This window comes from Corvus kubaryi, unplaced genomic scaffold (assembly GCF_017639235.1).
Source record: "Corvus kubaryi isolate FWS band 111438036 unplaced genomic scaffold, C.kubaryi_AGA036_p1.0 78, whole genome shotgun sequence".
Taxonomy (NCBI): domain Eukaryota; kingdom Metazoa; phylum Chordata; class Aves; order Passeriformes; family Corvidae; genus Corvus; species Corvus kubaryi.
Genome location: NW_024582065.1, coordinates 8619482 through 8645261, shown reverse-complemented (window position 1 = coordinate 8645261; position 25780 = coordinate 8619482). Strand labels below are relative to the sequence as shown.

The window sequence follows — 25780 nt, the reverse complement described above, 5'->3', positions numbered from 1 at the left end:
ACAGACAACTTCTCCCAGTCTCAGGAATGCAGTGGGCTCCAGGGAAGCAGCCGCCTTCCCTCCCCTCCTGATGCCATCCGGACACCTGAGGCTCCCCCAGCAGCAAGAATCAGCCCCCGGGGTGTTTAATCTCATGACAACATCCAATGAATGAAGCATCTCTGCTGGCAAGTGAAATGAAAGATTAACTTGATTACACATGCTATGTAAAACTTATTTCCTGATTAATTAATAGATTAGGCACTTCCAATTCATGTTTAAATGCCCGATAATGATCTCACGCTCATATAACAAATCACTGATTTATATACACACAATCTAAACTTCATTTTTCATGTGACAGATTATTTTCTTCCTTTCCTTGCCACAAAATTTGCAAACTCCACTGCAAATACAGTTGCTCGTTTCACTTGCTTTTTGGCATCAGATGACTCAACCAAGGAATATTTTGGCAAGAATGATCTTTAGCCATCTTCCTTATCAGGCTGACATGACAGTGTGGCACAGAAAACACCCTCTGTTTTAAAAGAATTCCCTGGTAACAAGTTGAAAAATGAAAATGTAGCTATTGTTTTTGAAGAGGGCTTTACAAAAGCAACTGGAAATCCTGCAATCAGTTTTTAAATACCATTGTGAGGGTGGTTTATTTAAATTTACGTTTTTCCTTCTGGCACAACAACACAGGGCTGCCCTGAGAGATGTTATTGTCTGAGTGCAGCTGATTGCAAAATGTGGAGAGCCTCCTTCAAACAACAGAAATATGAAAAACACCCCATGAGCAAAGCAAGGGCTGGGATGTTTTGAAATGTGGAACCTCAGGGCATCCAACACCTCCAGTGCCTGAGTTCCCTGGGAATTCTCACCCTGCCGGGTCGGTACCTCACCAGTCCTGTGCAGGAACTGGGTGATGATCAGATAAAGGACACTCCAAATGAAAATAATAGAGAATGTCTAGCAAGGCACACAGTGCCCAATAATGCTCCTTTACTGCAGCATCAGTCCAAATTGATTTTTTTCTGCTTATCTTCCTACTTTTTCATACAGATCTTTCACTCACAAGTCTATGTAGTCTATATGTTCCCATTCCACTAACACGCCCATTATATTTTTAGAGAGAAAAGGCTACTAAAAAAACCTCTTCCTACTGAATTTATATCCTTTATTCTTCTAGTATACTCATTTTTACTGGATTAACAAGTCTAACTCTTTCCTTTGAGCCCCTGCAAAGGCCTATCCAATAGCAGCTTGTCTTCACATCCTCAGACATCCACGTGGCAGCAGTCCTGGACGACCTGGCTTGCAGGGTTTGTACAACTCATTAGTCAAAATGCCACACTGACGGAAAGAAGGCAAAGTTTGTCTGTTTGGTGTTTTATCTAAAACAGTTGGGTGGCCTCAAAGCAATTCTGGGAGGAGACACAAAGAGTAGCTCCTAACTGACACAGCTCATGCTTGGTGATGAATGGCTTTGCAGGAATCATCCTCCCACTTCCCTCTCCTCCACCCTAAAACAGAACTTCATTGCTGACCCCTTTGCTGACCCTCCCAGAGGGTACATCTGAGGTAAACATTGGGAAAAGAGAACAACAGCCAGGCAGGGCAGAGCACTGCCCAGCACTGGGGATGGGGCATCACGTGCACTGTGCAGACATTCCTTGTGTTTTCATTAGGGAAGAAAATGCAAACACCTGCTACAACTCCGAGTGCAGGATTTCAAAACAAATTCTACAAAGAATGAAGAGTTCAGTGGGACTTTGATATAAAACACGACCGAGTCTGCAGCCCCTAAACAATGCACAGATACCTCGACACAGATCTAGATCTATTTACCTCCGAGAAGAAACGGCCTCTCCACACTGCCCAGCTCCCACCAGGAGCCCCGGCAGGATGCAGCCTCACTGCTCAAACTACACTGTCAATCTTTGCTAATCTTGGCCTAACTCAAAACTCTACTTATCTTTTCCTTTCTAAATCATCCCCAGGATAAGACTAGAATCTCTTTTGAAATGTAAAGGTTCTATAATAAAATTTAGAAAGCACATATGGTACAAATATCAAGCGTGAACATCTCTTCCCATCTTGTACGTTTCAAAGCCTGTGCAAACAGCACTTTTCCCTGGTTTTGATCATGCAGCCAAAATGAGTCATCTGTGAACAATTATGGCTCTGGCAGGGGCCTGACTGTTGGAGAATGAAAGGAAACACTTTATTATTGAAATGATCAGTATGCCAAGCTGAGCGGCAACTGCAGAGAATGTTAAGAGTCCTTTATGCTCCTTCAGCCAGCAAAATTGAAAGCAGTGGATGCAGCACTCCCCTCTCAGACACCTGAGAACACCTGAATTCAGAATGGGCAATGCAAAGCACAAGGAAGCGGGAGCTGTGGAGATGAGCAAGGGAATATATGGCAGGAAAAGAAACACAACCTTAAAGCAGGAGGCCTGGCTTAAGAAAGTGTTGGTTATTCCTGGCTTAGTTCTCCCAGGGGAGTCGTGAATGTATTAAAGGAACACACAGTCAGAGGCCGCCAAGCTGAAACCCGAAACTATTAAAGGACATTTGTTGGGAGTTCAGGACTGGCTGAGTCTAACAGGCTCTTCTGAAAGGGGATGAATGGAATTGCCCTCGAGGGGAAAAAATAGCAACCAAACAATTTAGTAGGAACACGGATCTCCCTATGTGCAGCCCGTTTTAGCCGTGATACTGCTGTGTCTGCATTTGCTGCCAGCAGGGACTAGGTAGGAACCCTCTGGAATTCCAAGGGTAACTCAGGATCTACGGTGCTCACTGAGAGCTGGGCAGGGCAGGGAGTTGGGCAGGATATTGGTTTGCTGGACTCGGCAAATGAGCAGGAGATGGTTTTAAAACTGGACTATGAACAAGCAGTGTATGAGCAAGTAATTCTTGTCCTCATTTCCATGAGCAGCTTGCAGAGGGAGGGGGAACAATGTGGTGATCACCACCCAGAGCCTACAGACTATTTAAAGACCATGAGGGCTGACAGGATGACAAGGGAGACTCATGTACACAGAACTGCTAATGGAAGGTGTAGGGGGGAGATCAGGGAACAATCTGGGAAGAGCACATCTTGCACTCTGAAATTCAGGTCCAGCTCCCAACAGAAGAGATGTTGGAAGAATTTGAGATCAATATTCTGACAGCAGGACCTCTCAGGTCTGAACATTAGCTGACAAATACCTCTTGCTGTTTCCAAAACTCTGAGCTTTGCCAACCTTTGGAACAGACTATCCCACCACCACCACAGTTTGAGCAGCACGGCTCCCCAAAACTAAGTGTTCTGACAGGCCTGGAGGCCAGGCTGAGCTTGCAGGATTTATACCATGTTAGCAAGCTGCTGAGGGTGCAGGCTCACCAGTATGAGGGGATTCTTGCTGGCCAGGGCTAAAATGTAACTTCCCTGTGATCCTGAGCAGGGCAGGGAATGTTTACAGGGACACTATTTGTCTTTGAAGGAACCAGCCTTGGAAAAGGTCAGATTCTGCCTTCTTCAGAGTCTCAGAGAGATCAGGAATCCCACACTTACTGTGTCAGGGTAAGTTCCTGGAACTGAGGGGCTTTTGGAGGGTCCTGTTTAGCTCATTATACAAAGGCACTTTTGCTCCTAACAGAACTCCTCAGGACAGGGGTACAAATTTCCTCCCGATCTACTCCAAACAAGACAACCTGGCAAGCACTGCCACACCTGAAGTGGTAAAACACTTAGCAGCAATGCTGAAAACAGACATCAGGAACTGGAATTTCCAAAAATGCTCATTCTTTGCAATTCCAGGAAGTAGGCCATGGTTACCTTCACACAGTAAGTGGTAATCCTACATGGAAGGCGTCTTGTTCAGTCAAGAGCAGCCTGGAATCTCATCTTGGCAGCAACTGGAGTGCTCTTTTTGTTTGGGTTGTGCCACTCATAAACTTCCTTCCATAACACACTGAGCTGGGTATAAACCCACGTAATACAGGGTATTGTGGAGCTTTTCCCAGCTGTGGCCAGGCTGTGCTTTGCACACATGCACTGTACACCTCTCTGCAGTTTGGTTTGACTTTTCCGAGCATTCCTAGGTCACAAACAAGCCCTCAGAGTCCCTCAGTGCTTTGACTACTGCAACAGAAATTAGATCGTTTCAATTTACACCACATAAACCCAAGACAGTGTCAGTGGTCTCGGAAAAACATTTGTTGTCCACACTGAGCACGGAGGAACACGGGAGAAGGGAGGGAGCTTTTCCAGCTGAAAACTCCAGAAACGCCAGTGCCCTGTCAGCACGTTAAAGCCCAAGAAAAGCTGCTCTGCTCTGGACACAGCCCTGCTGCAAGTCCAGCTGCTCACAGGGAATTCCTTCACGGGAAGTGCCCGAGGTGCTAAGTGTGCTGTGGCCAGCGCTGGCTCTCAGGTCGGTTCCTCATTTCAGCGCCGGCCCGGGCTGTTCGCCGGCAGGGCTGTCCCTGTCCCTGTCCCTGTCCCGGTCCCGGTCCCGGTCCCGGTCCCGGTCCCGGCGCAGGCGGGGATGAAGCGGCTCCGCACGGCTCTGCTGCCGCCCGCAGGCGGGACGGCGCCGGCTCCGCCGGGATCGCTGCCACATCCCCGGGACGGGGGTACCGCTCCCTCCCCAGAGCGGGTTTCCTCTTAAAAACCCCTTTCTACGGCGCTTAGGAAATATGTTCCCTGCTTTTTTCCTTGCCTAAATGCTAAAGAACATAAAAAAACCCCCAAAACATTCCTTTTACTCAGTTGGAAATCCCAGTGAAGTTCGTTACTCAAGGATTCGTTCCTTGCAACCTAATAAACCCCAACAAACCACAAATCCTTGTGTTTTGGAATAATATTTAAACGAGGAATAGTCCAGGTGAGACCGTGGCAGGACAGCTGAGGAGTAAAGTCAGTGGCAAAGCAGCCGAGTTAAACGTATAGGCTTTATTTCTAGTGACAAACTGAGGAACGGGTTCCTAACTCGTGGTGCTGCATCCCAGGTAAGTTTGTCCAGATTCCACATACAAAGAGGTCAAGTGGGTTTTTTGAACTTGCACTGCATTTTTAATTTTGTTCACGAAAAGGAAGTCAATTATTTAAGATGCTGAACAGTCTGAGGGCAAATTAGCAAAACTTACACCCATACTTAATTCCAAGAACATGACTGAAGGAAAGCTGAACACCCCAGGTTTCATTGCTTCCATCTGTAACAGCCCACAGGCCTGGGTACGCTCCCAGTCTTTCACCCAAATCACTTCCTGGCCATCACAGAGGTTTTACAGCCCTGCCTGGGAACCTGCCCAGCTTTTCCAACCTGCTTTTTTCCATGTCATACTAAAAAGCATATGTGAATTTAATAATTGCTAATCCAATGACTGCATTACTTTATTGCATACAACTGAGCTAAACGTGCCAGCATCAAATGAACCCAGAGCCCTGGACAAAACTGAAGGTCTGGAATATGCCTCTGCTTTCAGAAACACGTGGGATGCAGCCAACAACCACTATGGAACACATCCTGCGCCCATGGCAGAACTCTGACAAGGAATGTGACTCCCAGGTGGGAGATGAGGATCAGAGAGCTGAGGTATGGTGCCCAGCCAGTCCGAGGCACAGAAGCACTTGGAGCAAACTTTAGGGAATCTTTTCTCTATGAAAAAGGGATCAGAGAAGTATCAAAGAACACAAATTATTTATTGCTGCAGTGAACTCCCAGACCTTGGTTTGGACACAAGAAGAATCAAGGACTTGCTTGGTGATTTGTGACCATCAGACCAAGCAGCTTCCACTCTCTCCCAAGCCCACTGTGACATTATGGCCATTCCCAGTGAATTTTCCCCTCTCCTGTGGAAGTGGCCCCAAGCTGAAGCACACAGAGGATTTTGGCACGGCTGCCTCATCCCAAGTGATGCTGCCACTCGCTGTCCCCTGAGAAATGCTCCGACCCCAGCTTTGCTCTCCGAATGCCCAGAGCACCTCCAGCCTGTGGAAGGATGACGAAGAGCATCCCACCAGGAGCACAGGCGAGAAGGAGGTGGAGGAAGCTCCTGGCTATCTGCCAAGCCTCGCCACTCTGCTTTTTCATTTTTAGTTTCTGCTCTTTGCTGGAAAGTTTCTACTTATGCTCCGGTTTCCATGGCAACTGCATTTCTTGCCTTTCTTCTCCAGCATTAAATTTTTTATTTGATTTCCCTTTTTCCCAAGACATGACTCTCTTTTCCTTTTGTAAAAATGAATTAAGTGTTGTCTTCTCTTTGGTTGTTGATATTTTTAAAGGAGGTAGGAGAGACTTTCACTCAGCCGCAGAATCTGTCTAGAACAGCAGCAAAGATTTAATCTCCCAAGGAAGAATGTCGGGGGATTCCCTTGCAGAAAAGCCATTTACTGTAATTATCTTAACAAGGTTATGACATGTAAGAATTCCAGATACTGTGGAACCCAACATTTTTTAAAAATTGGCTGCTTGTTTTTATGAGACCAGACCTGGGCATTTTTTCTCTACAACTAAACATTTTAAAAATTTTTTTAAAGCATTACTTGTGACTCCTGAGCAGTCTCAGCTGAACAGTTTAATATTGGAAGTGCACTAGGAATGTGGTCTTCAGTTCCAGACTGTAGGAAAATTCAAGTATTTTCACTGACAAAGTTCTCACCTGGCTGGGAGCGGTGTTGGGGTGAAGCTGAAGGACCCTTCTTTCCCCTGCCACGGTCAATCACCCACAGCAGTGCCCTGCACACCCTCACACAAAGCACATAGAGACAAAAACCTCACAACTCACGGAGCTTAAGCTAATTAATTTGTCTTGCCCTTGTCATGTTGGCATTGAATTAATCTTAAAACCTGAATTAATTTGAAAAGGAAAAATTCATCAGACTAGCAAATCTGGATTAGATCTACCAATTTGGTTTTTCCAAGCTTTAGCTTCATCATAAACACAATTTATATGCTGCAAAGCCCTGAAATAATACAGGTTTTCATGCCAGTTCACTATGAAAGATTCTCTCCACATCTAAATTCTCCAGCACGTTCAGGCCATAAACTGACCCTCCTGTACAGTTGTAGATTACAAGGTTTCCAGTCTTTATCTCTGCCTGGTGGGATTTCACAGTAAATTCTTTCAGGACTGAATAATTAAAAGAAGCAAAACCACAGCAGTTGGCTCACAAGGCAACACAAACAAATCTGTCCATGGGTGCTATCTTGTTTGCAGCACATGTGCACAGATTTACATGTAGGATTGAGGCTTAGTGCTCTGTTTAGATTTTTCATTATTCAGTACCCCAAGCATAACGTAAATTGTATAAAGACTGAACTTGGAACAACTTTAAGAGTGAGCTAATCATCTTAAATAATTTCATTAACCCAATTTTGTGGTTTTTTAAGACTCTTACTACTCAAAAGAAATAAGGGAAATGGGTCAGAAGTGAGGAGTCCAGTCTACCATACTTGGTTCATGCTTCTCTCCTGCTCTTGAATTCCCTCCTCCAAGGAATATCTAGGTCAGGAATTCACAGGATCTTATATAAATCTGGCAATGTTCAGTGTGCTTGCCAGCCAAGCTATGTGAATTGTCAGATATTAAATATATGTGCCAGGATCTGTACTGTAAAATCCCATTACAACATACACAGTGCATGAACTCCCCATGGATTGGCTTCTCTGCAGGACAGGTCCCCCACTTTGAGTCAGGGTCAGGAGGAAAGTTTTAGACATCTGAGCATGGCCTCCCTGCTTTCTTCCCTCGGAGCTCCCAGGATTAGGGATTCGAAGAGCTGCTTTAGGCGTAGTCCCCTAAATTGCAGCCATAATGCGGCTTTTATGTGGCCACGGACAGGCTTCATGCCTGCACTGTTTCAATTCCCAGTGTGGGGATTGATTTAGGCAGACAGCAGCTTACTCAGCTCTCTCAGCTGCTGTGCTGAGGCAAGAACATCCAGCAGCCCCTTGCTCATCCTCGCTTGATTTAATGATTTGCTGGCCAGACTACAGAGAGCGGCTCAGGAACTCCTACCCAGCGTGCCATGATTTGTGGGTTGCTGCTGCTCATCTGTAATTGCAACGAGAAATGCTCATCAATCACTCCAGCTCTCCAGCAGAACGTTGGGAGACACAGCAATGGAGAGCTTTCGACCTGGCCTATCTTTTTGAAAACATTCTAATCCTGCAAATAAAGATCTGGATGCTGTCCCGGTGCCAGGACGAGAGCAGCCCCTGCCTTCCGACCCTGAGGGGCACAACCACCCCTCAGTGAAAAGAACCAGTATTCCTCCCCTGAGAGCAGGGCCAAGGGAGGCTGGGAGTAAAATCTGCTGATCTTCATTGCTGCACTCATTAACAGCAAACTCTCAAGTCACAGCATCAAAACATTTTTCTCCAGCTCTCTTGGAGCCTCTTTAGGCACTGGAAGGGGCTCTAAGGTCTCCTCGGAGCCTTTTCTCCAGGCTGAAGAGCCCCAACCCTCTCAGCCTGTCTGCAGAGCAGAGGTTCATCCTTCATCATTCATCCTAAATGTCCAGAACAACAGTCTGACACAAGGATGTCCCTCTCAATCTCTGCGCCTGAGCTATCTGAGCCCCATTACAAACATTTCCTCTCCTCTGTGAAGCACAAGCTGCAAATCATCATCACTTAGTCCCCAGAGGGACAAGAGAATCCCTGTAGGTAAACCCAAGACTGAATAGGGATTCCTGGGAAGCTGCACTCCATATCTCTACAATCCTTATCACCCTCGTTATTGCTCAGCCAGATTTGAAAACCCTTTTTCTAACAGTCCTGTGAGCAACACACCTTCCCAATAACGCCCATATTCGAACCACTCGCATTAATTTCCTGCAGTCTAATAGAACACAATCTTAACACGATTTACTGAGACAATTAAAATTCAGAAAACAAGCTTCTCCGTGCTCCATAAAGCACAGCAGATTTATTTGCTGCAGTCACTAAAACTCTGCTGCCTAAAGCTGTGCAGTAACTCAGCAGGGCCTGGCCAGGGACTGCGGGACCCTCAAAGCTCATGCTGGGATAATCAATTAGAGCTGGGTCTGCACCGGGGCAGCTGCAGGGACCCCGCAGCTCCCAGGGCCTTCCACACCTGGAGAAGCAGAAAACAGAACCAGGAAAGAAAAGCTTTGGAGGGTCTGTGGTTGGTCTGTTGTGTTCAGCTGCCGTGTCTACCACTTCTACCAATAATTGTGACCAGCTTCGAAGCTGTACATTTATACTATCTAGTATTTCAAGTTCCCTTAACCAAAGACAAAATAGAATGGATTTTTCATCCACCAAATAAAAAAAACCCTCTCTAGTTTGGAATCATTGGAATCATTACAAATGTGTAGGAAGGCTGCAAGCATTTGGATACACCACACTCAAGCCCCAATACATACATTTATGTAATGAAATAACTTAATTTGAAACAGATCACCAAAAAGCCAGCTTGCATTTAGGCTGCCACAACGAAGAGATGTCACACTAGAGATTTTTCCAGTTACTTATAAAATAATCAGTTCTTTAAAGTTATCTGGTTTTGAGAGGTAATTATTAAGTGAATTTAGAATATAATTGCTCTGAACAATGATAAACTTGTATTATACCCTGAGTAAGCACTACAGGCAGGTGATAAATTGCAAAAGTAATGCTACATCAGTTTAACTTCCTGCCGAGTCACCCAGAACTGCTCCAGTCTTGCACAAAATAGCCCCTGCTTTCATTACTAATAAAACACAGAATTAATTACTCAAAATAAAAGAGGCCTTGAAAATGTGCCCAGACACTGAACCAAGCTGGCTTTTGCATTCTTTTTCCCTTTCTTTTTTCTCCTATAAAGGAACCTCAAACTCATTGCTAGTTATTTCTTCAAAGCCAGCTGTACCACAGCAGATTTTGTTCCAGGTCTCTTCCACTCCTGAGTGGAAGAGTGGATGTGAGTGGATGCTCAGGACCTGCACACACAGCAGACTCTCTAGTCACCATACTCCTCTCAAAATACTTAAACTGATGGCTGACTGCACCATAAATTTCGTTTATCATAATCGGGATTATGATAAAAATTAGCTCAGTGTTGGAAATTCACTCAAGCACTGGAAATATTTTAGACCAGGATCCAAATCTTTCAAATGTCTAGTGCTGGAATGGAATTCTCCAGAGACTTTCAGGCAATTCTCCTCCAGCTTGAACAAGAAGAATCCCTGGCTTGTTACTATTAGCAGCTGGGAACCTTTATTTCCCTACTCTCCTGTACGAAGGATTCCAGCTTCTCCCAGAATCTCATCATTATAGAACATGCAGGTTTAGAGCTGTGCCTGTTTTCATCTCAGCAGTTCTCCAGGAATTTGCGTAAAGATTAAAAAATCACCCCAAATTTCCAGGAGATTTTAGCTCCTGTCCCATTTGTGTCACCCCCCACATGCTGGCACAGGGCTCTGACAGTGGGTGACTCGCATCCTCCTCCCTCAAAGTAACCTTGTCGTGAGCAGGACCAGGAGCAAGCCACAGAACTTTTTTAGAGAAACACAAACTCACTGACAAGGTTCCCACCAATTCCTAACCAGAGTGTTTAAAAGTTCTTGGGCACCTGCCCAGCCCTTCTGGCAGCCCTGTGCTCACAGAGGAAGAGAACATGGGAGCAAGAGGCAAACAAATCCAACAGGCACGAGAAGCCTGAGCAGCCAAGCAGCTGCACAACGAGCCCGGGAGGGGCTCTGCAGGGTTCATTTTGTAGCCCAGCACAAAGCTGAGCACCGCCTGGGGCCTCACTGTCTGTGACAAAGTCCCTGCCCAACCTTGGGCACCTCCTTTCACCTGGCTGACCTTGAGTTACGGCTTTGCCTGCTGAGAGAAAACTCTTCCTCCCTTTCTGGAGCACCCAGCTGGGGATGGACCCTCCAAAGAAGAGGGCTTGAAGGTTTTCTAATTGTCAGAGACAGTGTGGAAGGTGCTTCATGGACCTCCCAGGGTTCCCCTGCAACACCTCCTGATGTAAGAACGTCTCTGGTTCTGCTGAGCGACTGCAAAGTCACTCTTCCAGTTCTCCGAGGCAAAGAGTGACACATAACAGAGGCAGGATTTAGAGTGTGGGCTGAATCTCATGTGAGAAGATTCTGACTGCAGAGGTAAAGTATTGGCTAAATTTTATAATGATGGAGTTAATTTTGTTGCTAAGAAAAGCAAAGGCACGATGAGGACTGGCTCCAGAGATTACACAGTGTGTGGTCTCTGCACTTGAAGAGCTCTGCACAGCACTCACTCATGTTACATCAATTACTTTAACAAAGTTAGATTCAGAATAATATTTATAAAGCTGAGATCCACAGACCTTTTTGCAATCACCTGGGTACAATCACCTTATTCACAAAACTGGCTATAAATTATGCTAATCAGTGAAACACTCAGAAGATGAAGAGAGGTTTCTTGTGTAATTTTAAATGGATTCCTATAGAAGAAAAAATTGGGAATATATAAAATTACAGAGTTTCAGTGCACATTTCTATTTGAATCTTGGGTGTCAGTAATACAAAGGTTAAAGCATTATGATCAGGAAATTTAAAATACATCGCTTTTATTGTGGGACTCCTATGTCTCCACAATGATTAAATATAATATTGGAAGGTTTTGGTGGACACAGATGTCATCTTAAGCACCAATCCTGACCACTCCAATGAAGCCTAAATGAAACGGTAACTTTGCTCTCAAGATGACAGTCCTGTCTCTGACTCAGTCCCTCTGTTGTATTTTACCATTATCTTAAAAATAAACTTTTTTCTTTGTGGTTTTCATAACATAAAAAGTTAAACAACACAGTGAGATACAGTTTTTTCTTCATGTCCTTTGGGGGGGCAATTAAAAAAATATTTAACTTTAGCTTACCTCTAATGTATATTTCAATTAGTGGCAAATTCCTGTGCATTATTCAGGTGAGACTGCACCTGCTGAGCAGTTGGTACTCCTTGGAGGTAGTCAGGAGTAGAAAGACCTTTGTAAAGTCTGTGGTTCTTCTGTAAGCCCTGGGATGTAAGAGCAGAAGGACTGACACTCCCGAGGGAGGGTCCTGCCCAGGATCAGGAGTGCTCCTCTGGTGACTGCAGAGCTGGCAGCTGTCTGACTTCAGAGCAGCATTTCCACCTGTCTGACAACATGGGATCTTCTCTGACTCCTGAGTAGCCAAGAAAGTCAGAAAGAACAGCCTGGGAGGTCACTGGCTGTGAGGTGATTTCCATCTTTCAGCTCAGGCACAAGAAAGGTAATATTCCACATGTTTTTAAACAAATCCCAGGATTTGAGGCAAAGTACAGGAAATCCCATATTAGGTGTGACATCTGGCAGCCCTTCTTTAGGGCTGGATGCTGAGAAGTGAGGAGGATAAATGACTCCCTAAAGCCAGGACTGGGCTCTGGGCATGGGCTGCCCCATTAGCTGGGACACTGCTCTTCTCCACCTGGCTCTGCCTTTTCTAGGATCAAAGGGAAGTATCCCAGGCCTGTATCCCAGACTTGTATCCCAGACTTGTATCTATGCTGCCTGCCTGGTTCACAGAGCACAACTTCTTCACCCTTTTTGCCCAGGTTTCTCTTTACTCAAGTCAGATTTTCCCGCCTCCCTGCTCTGCTCTCCCTTTACTGTTCCCAGCTCATCACCAGGTACAGACACAGGTGACTCTTCACCTAACTTTGATGACATCAAGTTCAGAATCCATGGAATTAAAATCCCCAAACAGAGATTACAATTTACAGAAGTTATAACTCAAAGTGTCCAGACCTCCGTAGGACTCAAACACTTCGCAGCCCACTCCCAGTCCCTGTAACACGGCCCTAAGGGCTGTAAACCATTAAGGAATGTCCTTGTGTGTGGATTCTTCCTTGTTTCCATGAGGTTATTTGCAGACACAATGAACAGTGCTGCTACTTGGGACACAAAACTCCATTAAGAGGAGTGATGTGCTGTCTAAAATTAACTATGTATTTGTTTTCTCTTCAGTTTCTATAGAACATGAAGAGAGATGCAGATGGTTAACAGCACTGAGATTATAGTGATAGCTGTAAAATTTGATGACTGTTATCAAAAGCATCGTATGGCTTATGAGAGCAAGCAGCAATTAAAAAAAAAAAAAAGAAAAGAAAAAAGATTTCCAAGCTTACCCTGGACAGGGAACAGGAATAGCAAAGGGGGTTAAAGCCAGTTTCATACTAAAGGATTTATTAAAATAAGAAGATCACTGCTTCAACCTTGGCAGACACAGGTTATCTGAAGCAATTCAGATGTGAATGAAATAAATGTACTGTGTACGAGCCTGAATCACTGACAAAGGGAGATTTAAACCTGGGGTGGGAATTCTTCTGCTCAGGAAAGCAAGGCAAGGATCAGTTGCACTGATCTGAGACAGGCCGAGCAATTGCTGCAGATCTCCAACTGGCACTCCAGACAGAGCACTCTTTCTCCATGGCTAGGAAAATCCTGTACTGCACCTTGTTGCAGGCAGGGAGATGCCTGACAAAATAAGCTGAATCACTCACTTTCTCCACTTTCAACCAGAACAAGACTTTGTTCCACCTCTCTAGATGAAATATTAATCCACCCCGTAAGAGAACGATACCCACAACCTTCCATCAGAGACCCCTCTGTTCAGACTCCTCTTTGGAGAATTACCTTTGCTCTTTCCCCAGCTGGAAAAGTTCTTGTATTCCTGTTTCCCCCTCCCTCTTCTGAGCTGCCATGACTGGAACTCCAGACTTTCCAAAGCTACAATGATTTATTGAAACCAGTTCTACTTAGTAAGAGCTCTGGCAAGCAGAAGCTGTGCTAATGCACCCAGCAATCCAGGGAGCAAGATAAAATCTCCCAAGAACATTTTCAAGTGGTAAAAGAAGAAACAACGAGGGAAGGGTTGGAAGTTTTCAATACTCATTGAAACATGGGAAGATCAGAACCCTTTTCTCTTAAGGTGCATATCTGCCCATTCACTGGAGGAAAATTAGGGATTGACTCATTAGAAATCAGGACAGATGAAAGGACAGGACACACTGTTCCTTGGCTTGGCCTCCAGAGAACACATCCAAAGCATCTGTTAGAGATGGACCCTTAACCCTTAAACATTACAGAGCTTTCGAAATATCCATGTTACATCTACTGGGATACACATTTTTTACAGTAGGAGAAAGTTTATTACAATCCATTGGGGAATATGTTTCTCTGTGTTGGTTTTTAATTTATATTTAATCTCTATCCAACCCCAAAATATGTACATATATAATTAGCTTAAAATATTCAAGAACATTTCTTGATGTGGGATCCATTTGCAAGGAAAATGACAGTAAGCACCAAAACTGAACTGATTTACTGACAAAGCACCAATGTTTTCAAAACAGAGCTTTAAAAAATTCACCAAGTTGCTCCTAGATGGCCCAAATGCCTGAGATCAAGAAGTCAGGCAGCACTTTCCAAAGGCACATAAAACAACAGCAGTCTCAAAAGGCCTTTTGGACCTTTTGGACCAAAAATACTACAGTAAGTTACTGACATTATTCTTTGCCTTCAGCTCTCTGTTCCTACATTAAAAATTACAGTCTCAGAACAAGAGAGTAGAAAATCGGGGTTTGAGCATTTAAAAGCCCCTCACAAAATTGCCACGAATCTCTGGCTACATTTTTTCAAGACTACATCCCCAAGCTTGATTGGAGCCCCGCTCCAGTCGCTCCATACCGCTCCCAGTATGATAGTCTGGGCCAGGGATCTAAGGACAGGCCCCTCCCAGGGGCATAGCTTCCTGTGAGAAAAGAGAAGACATGGGCTGAAATTCCTTGAGAGAAAGAAGGACATCCAAAATTTCCATGAGGAAATTCAAAATCAACCCTCCTTTTGCTGATTTTCACTTCCGCAGCTGCTCTGCAAAATGGTTTCACATAGTCTGAACCATGAACCAGGAATTCTCTGGTTTCCTGTGCTTGCCACTAGATTGCCCCAGTTTTTCTGAAGTGCTTCTATCCCCATCAATGCTTCTCTTCTGTTTAAAACATTCGTTTCAGTGCTTCATCTGACCTACATGGAGGAAAAATATCAATTTTTTATCTTGATTTTCTTATCTTGATTTTTAAAATGTTGATAGTCTACTGGCAAGCACCAGGAACAATGACATCATAGCAGGAGGCGGCATCTATTCCAAGGAGCTCAGAGCCAGCAAAAATACTCCCAAGATCACAAAAATAGTTCCTATTACATTTTACTCCTTGGCAAAGGACTGTTAGATTATATAAACGGCAGGGCTAGCACAGATACAGGCAAAGAACTTCATGGTCATGGTAGAGCCTCATCACTCTGGGTCATGTCTGCAAGCTGGAAACGTCAATTCTAGGTAGGTCAGACTTATCTTAAGCTGAAGTTCACTAGAAGTGTCCTGATTTAGACTCCAGGAACTGAGTATGGCAGAAGGAGCCACATTCTTTGTGAATTAAGTGAGACTGAACTCCCAGAGAAAGTCTGGCAACCAAGACAGACAAGAGAGCTGTGCTGAAGGAGAGGAAAGGAATCCATGTGGATTCCTGAAATTGGGCTGTAAATATACAATGATGTTGCATTGCCAGAGTTGCCGCTTTAGCAAAACAAAGTACTTTCTGGCAGTGAAAATGAGAATTCTTCATCTTCAAGGAAACAAAAAGCCTGGTCTGCTGAAAAATCTGTACTGACATTTTCCAGACCCCTAAAGACATGGCAGGTGGATTGTGCTCTCCACAGCAAAATGAAAAATGCCCTCCAGCAATTTATAATTTTTTGAGGGAACACAGAGGGAGGAAGAGCAAAGAAAAAGAAATGGGCAAGGAGGAGGACTGTGGAGCAAGAATGGCAAAGGACTGACGGGGAACACAGGAGATCCTGTGCCACTGCAATACCATGAGAAAAGGTCCCTGTATGTGACCCTGGACAAGGCACTTCTAATTCAGCTCCCCTTCAGAAGAAGAGGATAAAAGCAGCATATTTAAGCTGGCATGAAGTTATCTGGATTAGAGAGGGAAAAACACTGGAGCATTGCAGTGCTGATGATCAGAGCAGCACATCAGCCACAGGCAGGCGAACAGAAAGTGCTTTCCAGCTACACAGGATCCCATGAAAAGGAAATATTGACCAGTGCTAAGTTGTGGAGGGGTTTGGGAGGAATCCAGCATGAACCCTCTGCAGAAGGGTTGTAACCAGTAAACTCTACCCTTGCAAAAGTATCTATCACAGTCTGACCAGTGAACCAAGGAATTGCTGTTGAATGAAGTATGAAAAGCAAAAAATAAACACACTTTTCCAACCAGCTGGTGTTTGATCTGAGCATGCATATGGACATCCCACGGAATTACAGAGCTCTCATTCCACTGTCCCATATTCTATGGGTCACCCCTCCCAATGGCTGAGCCAGGTCTGGAATGGAAGAGATTCTGCCTCTGGAGTTCAAAGGTCAGGATTTCATTCCTCATTACAATCACTATGTCTGGCCCAATGACAGGCTGGGAAATCTATATATGACAATTTAATTCCAGCAAAAAAAGACCTAAGTGAGCATTTGTTGTTGTTGTTGTTGTTGTTGTTACTATCAACAAATGAGAAATAGTTTTTCTATCCCCAAAATGTGTTATTACTGGAAAACCCCACTTGGACTGGTGCATGCATGACCTTTCAAAGATTTCTGAGCATCCACAAAATGAGTGGCACACGTGGCACTGTGAGACCTTAACCCACATATCCCATGTTCCCAGCAAGCACAGTGCCCTCCAGCTAATGGACTGTCCTGGTGCTGCAGCTTGGTGGGATTCAGGCACTGCTTCATAGAATCATGGAATATTCTGAGTTGGAAGGAACCCACAAGGATCATCAAAGCCCAGCTCCTAATTCCTTCTGGGACTTGCCACAATTTTCCTGATTTAGGCTTCAGCAAAATAAGTTTTTTTCTTCATTAAAGGAGTTGCTTTTGATGATCTGGCAGTGGGTCAGAAAAATGATTACGTGAAAAGCTGCCTCACTGTCAATGCAACAGCTCTTTTCTGTACTCCAGGAACATTTGCTCCACAGGCCTGGGTGTAAGAAAGCACAGTAGGAACACGACCTTCTCTTGTTTATCTGAAGTTGATTGAAAATGAAAAGTTTGGGTTAGATCAAGCATCAGTTACATAAATCTACTGTTCCCTTAATTACAGGTACTGAACATTTGCCTTGGAGTACATATCAGTACATGCAGCTCACACACTTGCTGCAGTTAAAATTAACATACCAACACAAAAGAAGCTAAAAATCAGGTATTCGTCAAAAATAAAAGACTACAAACCTTAAGCAAAGTCTTAGAACTAGTTTTTGCAGATTTCCCCCTTGAACAGACCACAGTAAATTGAATGAACTGGCTCACTGGAAGGAGGGCCAAGATTTTGCAAACCATCAATATTTCTTGCCCTCCCTTTGCTAACTTTGCCTTGTGTACACAGACGAGTCTGACTGAAATGCAACCTGCAGAAAAAAATTTATACCCATATTTTAAAAGTCACATCCAAGAGTTCAGGATGTGCTAACAGGGAGAGACTGGTGTCCCTGGGCTCTGATATCAGGCCTGCTGTCCTGAGGTGAAGGAATGGCCCCAGTTCTCTCTGCAGGTCATTAGTGAGCAGGATTTAACAGGCTCACAAACTACATCTTGTCTTCTGCAAGTGGAAATCCAGACTGCTGAAAACTAACTGCGTTTGGTCTGAGATAACAGAAAAAGAGATTCCATAAGGAGGAAAACGAGAGCTGAGAGAGTTGTCTGCATAAAGATACAAACCCAAAAAAGAGCTGCTGTTCTGAATTACAATTACACTCACACTGCAGAAAGTTTGGGTTAAGATCTATTGTAAAACAATTTCTACACAAAAGAGCAAAAGACAATCATTGTTCCAACTATGCTCATTAAAGAAATTCGGAGACAAACCCCAGTCTTTGATCTCAGGCATTCCTAGAAGGCAACTGTACATTGCAAATGAGACACATTCATTCCTAACAAAACAAACCCCCCCTGCAAGTAAAAAGTCAGTCCCGAAATGCAGAAGTCCTTCCCTGCTTACCTTTTTATGAGCAGGTCAAATTTTTGGAAGTAGTTTCTCAAAGCAATTCAGACATTCCACGTTAACTCTTGTGCTGCAATAAACAGCTGCAAAACTCCCTGATTTATTTCCTGGGTTGGTGTGCATGCTGAACCCCAGAAGAAATCCCACACAGGGGAAAAAAACAAAAGAAAAACACCCCCAAAACCCACAGGAGAAGCAACTCAGCCCTCGGGCAAAGCACAAAAAAAGTTCCACAGGGAAACAGAAAGGAAATCCAGTGACAACTAAAAGTTTGGATAAGAAAGAGGGAAGGCAGGCTTGCTCCCCTTGCCTGGAGTCCTGGCTAAAGGTGCCTCTCCAGCAGAATCCACGGAGGCTCCCAGCTCCTCGGAGCAGATGGTATTCACACATTATTCCCGAACAGCAGCATTCCCCAGTCCAATCAGGAGGCAGCACTCAAAAGCCAAGCGCTTCCCAGACTCTGTTACAGTTTTCAATAGCTATAGCACAAGATGAATGACTCAGAAAATGAATAAGCAGGGAAAATAAAACCTGCCTCTCTCCTAGGCAGAGGCACAGGCAGGCGGGTCAGCAGCCCTCAGCGTGCTGAGCACTGGTTGCAACTTGAATGCACCTGCTTTTTCCCCCAAATCCTAAATGCTCATTACTTTTTCTATGTCTTGAATTTGTGTGATCAGCTTCATCTCGGGTTAAAAGTCGCAATAATTAAATCTTCTCTTTTTTTTTTTTTCTTCAGTCTTAAAAACAACAAACACTTGTAAGAGTCAAAAAAAAGGATGAACTGTGTGGGTGCTTTTCCAAACAACTCAGAGAAACCCCTCATGCCATCTCTTGCTGAATACATCAACATATATTTCTAAGATTAAGGCCTGACTTCACAGATCCTGTTGCAAATGAAATAGATTAATACATCCTCTGTTTTTGCCTGAAGTTTACCAGGAAACCTTAAGCTACAATAAAACAAATATCTCTAAAAATATATGAAATAAAAATGACTACCAACTTTCAGGGAAAGTACAACCATTATCCAAAAACTGGCCAAACTGAACTGGAAACTACTTCCAACTGCTTTGTGTAGCTTCCAGACCATCCCATCCAGAGGGCCCTTCTAAATACAACTCCTCAACTCAATGCCTGTATTTTCTGACAGCTGCAACCCAGTAATAAAGGATGATCTGCTAAACAAAGCAAGTTACTCATGGAAACACGCACCGCACCCGGGTTCTCCCTGCAATACCATAGTGCACTCCTGAGCTTTCCACAACACGCTGGAATTCTCTCTAGCTTTGTAGCAGAAGTGACTGCAAGGAGGTTTTGTGGTGTTTGGGGCTCCTGCCCCAGCTCTGCTGCAGCCACAGACTCTGTTTTTATTGCTGCTGCTCAGGGCTGAACTCGGCAAAGCTGGACACGCGCTGCAGTCAGGCAAGCGGGATCACTTAAATCACTGAAACTATTTGGGGTGAGAAACATTCCCCCAGGTCCCCCTGGACATTTTCAGCTCTTTGGCTGTAAATTGATCCTTTGCATTCCTGTCTGACACATGGACTGTGAAAAACTCTTCAGGGATATTCTCCCTGCCAGGAGTAAGGCTCTAACAGCACTTCTGCAAATACAGGGCCAGTCGGAGAGACAATAAAATTTTGTGAACTCTGGACTAACTTTTACTATTATTATTCTATCTTTTTTTCTTTTTCTTCATTCTGGACCAAGTAAGAGAACTCTATTTGCATTTTAGTTTCCTATTTTCAAAACACCAAGTATCAGGGTTTCTCCCTAGGATTCAGAACAGGACCCACATCCAGAGGTATCATTTTGCTCCATCAGCCAGGCCATGCCCACCCAACACTAAGCAAACAAACCCACACAGGCAGCTCCAGCACAAAGAACAAGGGCTCGTGTTATAACATCTGCCACAGCTGCCCACCAACCTCCAGCTGCAGCTAGAGAAGTGTTTAAAGGTATAGGTATAAAACAAAACTAGAGACATATCTAGATCTGCTAGGAAAACAAACATTTTCTGAAGCTTCATTTTGGCAGGTATTTTCTGATCCCTGCACTAAGCTCCATAGCAGCCAAAATCATTTTGACAACTGACTCACTGAGCAAGGCATCTGCTGGGCCTCTGAGGCTCTACCAGCAGGAGGAATGCTTGGCAATTACAGCTTTTCCATGTGCTGGTTCCTTGGAGATGCTCGGAGAGGAAGCACATCTAACTCCAAACATTATCCCTATAATGCTCTAAGTGCTGGGATAACCCCGTGTACGCCCCGAGGAACCTCCTGGGCAAACATCCTGATCAGACATCATAAAGAACGTTGCAGTGGCTCAGGGTAAGCAGCTCTTTATTCCACACATCCCTCTGTAGGGTGGATCTGTTAGCCAGGGATGGGAGGCATCAGCACCTGTCCATCTCTCTGGGCACCACCAGAAGAGGGGGCTCCTGGCCAACAGCTGAGTTACATCCATGGCACCACAATAACCCTTGGCTGAAGGGCTCAGAAATGCCACTGTGTGAAAATGCGGGGCTCAGATCTCATTAACACGGGACACTTCCTCCTGGGCTCCTCCAGTTCCTGTCAGCTACTACCAGAATCTCGTTAATTTAGGAGCTGCTCACCTATAAACACCTTGATATGTCAAATGTATGCTCGAACTCCTCATCATCTCTTCTCCCAGGAAATCCCTTGTCTATGTCTCTTCCATTCCATCCAGCTATGCTGAATTCATCTTCCAGCCACAGCTGATGTAGAAAGTTCTGAGAGAGACTGGCAGTGCTGTACGGAAGAGATGGATCTGGGAGGTTCCCTCACAATGCTCTGCTTTGAAGTTCCTCTCTTTTAGGAGGAATATAAAAGAGGCCTTGAACTTGCCTGGCTATGAAAAGACCCTTCTCTTTAGTTCCAAAGAACCAAGAGATGACTGTGACTGCTTCCAGCACCTCCAGGTATGGATGGTTACGTTCCATTCATTGAATGTTCCTTCAGGGTTCCATAGGGATGGTTCTCACTTGTTAAATGCCCATAATCCAGTGGGATGCTCATTTATTTTTTGGCTCTGCCCTCTTCTACTGATTTCAGCAGGGACAGAGAGGAAGCCACTGCATGCTATGGTTGTCCCCACCTCAGTTTCCAAGCTGGAAATTGCAGAATGCATCTACAGATCATTACACAGGAATCTGCTGAATCCTCGATCCCCCGTTCCCCTGGAGCTTTCCCACTCAACTCTGCTACCACACATAAGGTACCAAAATTCCGTGTTCCCAGCCCTTGCTTCTGTTTTCCTTTCTACCAGTGTGATTTTTAATGCATGTCAAGGTGTCATTGAGGCCAGGATGTCATTACTGCCCTAGAACAGTGCCTGAAGAATTACCAACAGCAGACAAAGTTCAAGCCTGGCTGTCATCCAAGTAATTCACCTGGTTCAATGTGTATGTCAGAGACTGGAAAAAATATGCTGTAATTATTGTGTTACTAAAGCACAATGGTTTAATTTTATTTCTTTGCGGCACAAAATCTGCATCCGTGATTCACACCTATTGTGTAGGGAATATGATCCCACTAAAACCAGTAGTTTGGATCTGGTCTACAAGGTTGTTCAAAAAGTCTAATAAAAATCTTACGCTCTTTAAGGATTAACATCCAAAGCATACAGAAATATTGTCAGGACACAGAAAAGAATAAACTCAGAGGTGGTTCCAGTGTTGACGAGCTATACAAACTGAGATCTGAGCAATTAGAAGACACAATGAATACATGATTCATAGATATTTTGTACTCAAGAGTTTGCACACAAATAAAACATCTTATAAATCTTCACCAGCTTGCAGAAAGCTGCTGAGCTGTCTTTTATTCTTGGAGCAGCAAGTGGCTATAGTACAAAAGAGAAATCCGTAGCTCTGATATGTCATCCCTCCGAAATGGGTAATTTAGGGTTATGGTTTTGGAATCAGCACATTCCTCAGCAAGTTTCTTCCAATAATTTTTTTTTTTTTTTTGGTGAAAAGAATCAAGTTAATCCATGCTGGTACATTAAAAAGAACACTTCAAAAAGTCAGAGCTGTGAGCCACCATAAAATGACAATAATCTTTTTCTACACGCCTGCATTCCAGAGAATGGAAAGAAAATAAGGGTAGGGGAGAAGGGGAAAATAATGTGGGGGTTGCTTTAATGATTTTTAAAATCCCTATGAGAACCTGTAGCTTTCTGTGAGCCTTTACCCCATGCAAAGAAGGAGAAAAGTTACAGAACTCTCTTCACAAATCTCCAAATGAAGAGCAGCCTGTCAGGCTGTGTTCAAGGCACTCAAGCACTGCAGCTCCATGGAGAATCACAGAGAAAAATCCAGTAACCACTGCACCCACAGGTGATGGTTTTATCCCAGGGGCTGTTACGTCAAGGCAACCAACACAGCTTAAATCTCATTTCAGGCCCCCACATAAACGAGTGGTGATTCCCTGTTCCACCTACAAGCAATAATAAATCTACGAGGCATCTCCATGAAAAGTTGGCAACTTAATTTGATTAGGAAAAAAACCAACCTGTGCTAAGAAATGAGACACAGCTTCCCAGTCTTGAATATTCCACCAACGTCCTGCGAGCTGAATTCATGCATGTTAGTAAGCAAATGGAGGGGCTGCAGGAGGCAAAAAAAGCAACTCTCAAGTATATTATTGCCACAAATTCTTCAGAACAGCTTTTTCTGTCATTAATCATCTATTGATTGTGCTAGCAATAAGCAACACAGAAGGAACCGAGGCTGAATTTTAAGGTAGATGGTTAACCCACATGGACTCTCAGGTAGATCAAACATTATGATGAGAATGGACTTCATTCTGCTGGCAGAAAAGGGGATTTGATTTGGCATTCTTGAAGGTAAAAAGGCACTTTCACAGCAAGCACAGGAGTTTCAAGTCATGGTCACTCCCCAGGGCATTAAGACTTGTCACATGAGCAGCCCAGTGGGATAAACGCAACCGTTCCCAGCATGTCCAGAGCTGCTGGACATCCAAGGGACCGAGGGGCTGCTTCCAGAACAAGGGAACGTTCTCAAGGGGCAAATCTTTCTGAACAGCACTCTGCTGGCTGATTTCTGAGAACTTTCTGTTTCCTGAATTCATGCAAAATAACGCCTGGAATCTCGGACCAGCAGCTGAGTCTCTCAGTCCTGCAGTGCCACAGCTCCAGCAGCAGCACAGGGGAGGAACTGACCTTCTGATCAATAAACGGTTCAACCCATTTGTTTACAATGAGATAGTTTAAATCAAAGTAACTAAAAATAAACCAAAAGAAAGATAGAGATTTACATAGTTAGGAAGGGGAAGCAGTGAAGTTTTTTCCCAGGTCCCTGGTACTAGCAGTGCTTGTTTATCTCTCATTTCCCAGATTATGAACCTTCCCAGTGTTTGCCGACTTATTCAAATATTTTGTAGGAAAATGAGTTTCTACACAATGTGACAGAATATACTTTAGATGTCTGTAAGAAAAGAATGAGAACCTATGTATCTGCAAATATGCATTCTAAATTCAGTGAGAAATTTCACATATTAGAGAAAATAAAGTTAAACTTGTATTCCCCTCAGAACCCAGACACTCTCTGTGACTCCTAAAGGACAGATTCTAATGTTGGGATGGGCAAGAACACTTGCTTATATATTTGTTAACATCAGCTCAAACTATGCATGCACTTCTCTGAAAATCCTAGAACTAAAAAAATGAGATTTAATTCTGTGTCTCAGTGGTCTAAGAGGAGGTATAAGACATGAGAGGTAGATGCTCTTCTTCTAGACAGGAATTAATATAACTACATATGAAATAGAAAAAAGAAATAAGAAGAGTGAGACTCTCCTCTTAATCTTTTCATGCAAATATCCTAATTTGAAACACCACTGAAATCTGCCCTTGATTATTTTAAATTCGATTTCAGCAGGGCACAAAGCCCCAAGTAAAGCAGTACTGCTCACTTATATCTGCCCAGTCAACTGTTCACATAGTTGAAATGTTACTTCATTCCCTTAACCACATTCTTTCCACACAGTTTTAGGTCTCTGTGATATTAACACTGCAGTTGTGTCAGATGTGAAGCTCTAGTTATCAGCAGAGAATATGCTGTGGGAAATCCATAACTACTTCCTGAACAATATTTATGTAGGAAGTGGAATATTTAGTGGATTTCAAGCTGCATTCAGAATATGCTGAATGCCTATTAAACAGTTGAGAATCAATTTATTCCAAAAATCACCATCTGAAATTGTTTTCATAAACATGAATACTTTGTAGTCCTTAATGCAGCCAATTCTCTCCACTAACAGACAAATAAGACTTGCAAACAACTTTTTCCCTCAATTTATGCTTTTTTTGTTTGCTTTCCAATAGACTGGATAGCAGAACATCAGCATGTGGAATGCTATAAATCCATGGAATAGCTGCATTTTTAACCATGGACTTTAATTCCAGGGTGAATTTATGTGGTCCTTGGCTAAATATATCCTCCTAAGTAAATTACTCATGCGACTGCCTGTAGGAAAGCTTTCTGCAGATAAAGAATCTGTTCCCAAATGCTACATTTGACAGCACATACGGCACAAAGTTTCATTCTTTTCTCAGTGGCAAAAAGCCCCCCCAAACTGAATAAGGTGGAATGCACAGGTCCCTCTTCCTTCTGCACAGACTGCTCAGGAGACAGGTTAATTCTGCCTGCTTCCTGCTCCTTCCAGTAGAATAAATATCTCAGTGTATCCGTCTACTACATGTTTGTCTCCAGATCCTGTAAACAGAGGGATTTCTAAGCTCTTGTGAAGCACATTCCCACATTCATTTCCACTTATCCATGCAGAAGACAGTACAAACACATGCCTACCCCTGTGCCTTTAGCAGGATGGGTAACTCAGACACTCTCATTATCCTTTTTTTCCCTCTCTCTTCTATGTTTTCTACTTCTTACCATTGGAGTTGTCCTGGTCCAAAGGATTATCTGGTTCCATTACTTCAAATAAAAGCATCCAACATGCAGTTCTCCATGCAGCAGAGGCATAAAAACACAGCAGTTGCCTAAGCTGATTCACCTGATTTATGAATTAGTGCAGCATCCATAAGAGGCTGTGTTTCTTCTTTTGTATTACATCTGGCTCCTTTTCCAACTCGATGGCTGGGTATTACAGCATCCAGGCCTTTTTCCAGCATCCTCTTAATGCATTATATTTAAAGTAGCAGCAACCCTTTTCTCCCATCCCCCAGACTAAGTTACAGCAGTAACTAGGCTGAGCTGGCAGCGAGCGCAGCTCATTCAGAACAGGACCTGCAAGCGTTCTCCGAGTCGTGGCGCTGCATAAAGAGGATGATTGATACAATAAAAAGTAAGTGGGCTTTGACACAGCACGGTATGCACTGCACAAAATCCCACCAAAACCAGGCAAAGGTCCTGAGGGTTTGGGGAATGCCTCGCCGAAGCAACCAGTCTGCACCCCCTCACGCACAAACACAAATTATGTCCTGTTCCCTCCTCCTCCCCCCCCCTCCGCTCCAATCTTTTATAACCCTGGATCTCCTCCAGCAATAGTCTGTTCCTTTACTCAGTTTATAATAAACTCTGCCATTCCCCCGTGTCCCTCGGGCTGGCTTGGAGAGGAAGGAGGCTGTTTGCAGAATGAATAGCCCTGCCCGTGCCTGACTGGGAGGCAGCTCCGGGACTCGGTGCCGGGCACTCGGAACTTGCTGCAGCAGCAGCAGCCTTTGGCTGGG

General features: G+C 44.1%; 1 protein-coding gene across 3 annotated transcripts in view; it reads right to left on the bottom strand.

Annotated features, from left to right (window-relative positions):
• LOC121676365 (DAB2 interacting protein) overlaps positions 1-25476 on the bottom strand; it is a 163924-nt gene extending 138448 nt beyond the window's left edge. The window contains exon 1 of one of the 3 annotated variants that reach the window (XM_042052765.1): positions 25105-25476. In XM_042052765.1, the coding sequence (XP_041908699.1) occupies positions 25105-25222 (118 nt within the window). In that variant the 5' untranslated portion in view covers positions 25223-25476. Of the gene's footprint in view, positions 1-18040; positions 18402-24983 lie in introns of those variants that run through there. The other 2 variants (XM_042052766.1, XM_042052767.1) reach the window with 2 other exon arrangements.
• Positions 25477-25780: the final 304 nt, after the last annotated feature.